Source organism: Procambarus clarkii, chromosome 25, assembly GCF_040958095.1.
Source record: "Procambarus clarkii isolate CNS0578487 chromosome 25, FALCON_Pclarkii_2.0, whole genome shotgun sequence".
Taxonomy (NCBI): domain Eukaryota; kingdom Metazoa; phylum Arthropoda; class Malacostraca; order Decapoda; family Cambaridae; genus Procambarus; species Procambarus clarkii.
Genome location: NC_091174.1, coordinates 44,462,023 through 44,464,954, shown reverse-complemented (window position 1 = coordinate 44,464,954; position 2,932 = coordinate 44,462,023). Strand labels below are relative to the sequence as shown.

General features: G+C 54.3%; 1 protein-coding gene across 1 annotated transcript; it reads left to right on the top strand.

Annotated features, from left to right (window-relative positions):
- The first annotated feature begins 359 nt into the window (after positions 1-359).
- LOC138368594 (collagen alpha-1(III) chain-like) lies at positions 360-1,994 on the top strand. Its single transcript, XM_069331122.1, has one exon. It carries the CDS (start codon positions 360-362, stop codon positions 1,992-1,994), a length of 1,635 nt encoding a protein of 544 aa, XP_069187223.1.
- Positions 1,995-2,932: the final 938 nt, after the last annotated feature.

Sequence of the window (2,932 nt, the reverse complement as noted above, 5' to 3'; positions counted from 1 at the left end):
GACGTGCCGCCGACTGGGTGTTTCCACCCAAGCCACACGTCCACATGGCAGCGTCACCCACAAGCTTGAGACCCTTCTCGCCATCAATATCGACACAAACATTAGTAGCCACCAGCGGGGGAAAGTCAGATTCCTTGAAGATGTTCACTTAGTCCTCTATATCTATCATGCAGGCGTCGGCATGGTGTCCCGAGGAATCCACATTGAAAGCAAGTCCTGGGCGACCAGAGTAAACATAGTGAAGGGAATAATAATTTACTGAAACCAAAGATGGAACAATCACTTTGAGGACCATCTGTACAGTGTGGGTGCCGTTAAATAAACCCTTTGTTGGGCCAGATTTGATATTGTTCCATTGAATGTTTAATATCTTGCCAAATATCTCGAGAAGACGCCAAAGCACCACACATCAGGCATTTAAAACGGTGCACCCCTGGAGCGTCACCACAACGGTGCACCCCTGGAGCGTCACCACAACGGTGCACCCCTGGAGCGTCACCACAACGGTGCACCCCTGGAGCGTCACCACAACGGTGCACCCCTGGAGCGTCACCACAACGGTGCACCCTGGAGCGTCACCACAACGGTGCACCCCTGGAGCGTCACCACAACGGTGCACCCTGGAGCGTGGCCACAACGGTGCACCCCTGGAGCGTGGCCACAACGGTGCACCCCTGGAGCGTGGCCACAACGGTGCACCCCTGGAGCGTCGCCACAACGGTGCACCCCTGGAGCGTCACCACAACGGTGCACCCCTGGAGCGTCACCACAACGGTGCACCCCTGGAGCGTCACCACAACGGTGCACCCCTGGAGCGTCACCACAACGGTGCACCCCTGGAGCGTCACCACAACGGTGCACCCTGGAGCGTCACCACAACGGTGCACCCCTGGAGCGTCACCACAACGGTGCACCCTGGAGCATCACCACAACGGTGCACCCCTGGAGCGTCACCACAACGGTGCACCCTGGAGCGTCACCACAACGGTGCACCCCTGGAGCGTGGCCACAACGGTGCACCCCTGGAGCGTGGCCACAACGGTGCACCCCTGGAGCGTGGCCACAACGGTGCACCCCTGGAGCGTCGCCACAACGGTGCACCCCTGGAGCGTCACCACAACGGTGCACCCCTGGAGCGTCACCACAACGGTGCACCCCTGGAGCGTCACCACAACGGTGCACCCCTGGAGCGTCACCACAACGGTGCACCCCTGGAGCGTCACCACAACGGTGCACCCTGGAGCGTCACCACAACGGTGCACCCCTGGAGCGTCACCACAACGGTGCACCCTGGAGCATCACCACAACGGTGCACCCCTGGAGCGTCACCACAACGGTGCACCCTGGAGCGTCACCACAACGGTGCACCCCTGGAGCGTCACCACAACGGTGCACCCTGGAGCGTGGCCACAACGGTGCACCCCTGGAGCGTGGCCACAACGGTGCACCCCTGGAGCGTGGCCACAACGGTGCACCCCTGGAGCGTCACCACAACGGTGCACCCCTGGAGCGTCACCACAACGGTGCACCCCTGGAGCGTCACCACAACGGTGCACCCTGGAGCGTCACCACAACGGTGCACCCCTGGAGCGTCACCACAACGGTGCACCCTGGAGCGTGGCCACAACGGTGCACCCTGGAGCGTGGCCACAACGGTGCACCCCTGGAGCGTCACCACAACAGTGCACCCTGGAGCGTGGCCACAACGGTGCACCCCTGGAGCGTGGCCACAACGGTGCACCCCTGGAGCGTCACCACAACGGTGCACCCCTGGAGCGTGGCCACAACGGTGCACCCTGGAGCGTCACCACAACGGTGCACCCCTGGAGCGTCACGACAACGGTGCACCCCTGGAGCGTCACGACAACGGTGCACCCTGGAGCATCACCACAACGGTGCACCCTGGAGCGTCACCACAACGGTGCACCCTGGAGCGTCACCACAACGGTGCACCCTGGAGCGTCACCACAACATGCTTCTCCAGTGCAATTTAGATACCACTGGATCTGTCATGACGTTTAACACGTCAACAAGTGCAGTACCATTAATATTGTAGTATGTATGTGTAGAAAAATCATGACATGCCAAAGCAAATAGTTTTACTGGAAGAACATAAATCCATATGTCTGAAGCCTGTACGCCCGCACCATTCACGGTACAAATGCTGAGTCACACAGAGAACAACCCGTTCTCGCAAATTTAATAAGTCAATATTGACTTATTAGTTGCGTGCATCGGTGACATACTAAACATAATAGTTTCCCTTGAAAAGCTTCATAGAAAACACCGACCTTACCTAACCTACTTAGTATGTTAAAATAAGCATCTTATAGCTTCGTAATTACAATTGTTACTTAACCTATTATAGGTATAGGTTAGGTAATAATTGTAATTACGAAGCAATAAGATGCTTATCTTAACATACTAAGTAGGTTAGGTAAGGTCGGTGTTTTCTATGAAGCTTTTCAAGGGAAACTATTATGTTAAGTATGTCACATTATGCACATATTTAATAAGTCAATATTGACTTATTAAATTTGCGAGAACGGGTTGCAGAGAACACAACTGCTTTGGGCGAGCAAGGGCGATTAGGAAGCAGCTTCTGTGGAGACTAAACAGGGAACAACTGCTTCCTCTGAAGGCCAACTGCGGAATACTTATTTGAATATATACTAGTTAGCCATAATGTATGAAAAATGACGGCTGTTTGGAATGATTATAATTATATTAGAGAGGTACACTGTCACAAGAAAGTGATCAGATCCAGTGAGTGGTTCAGGCAATATGTCATGTTGAAGATGTGCGCCTAGATTGTTAGTATGAATTAGGTTTACCTAATCCTAATCCTAATTTACCCACCGGCACTCTGATGGTAATCTTGGGCATAGTATTTAGCTGATGGGGAAATAGCCTCAGCTACCATCAGCTTTTG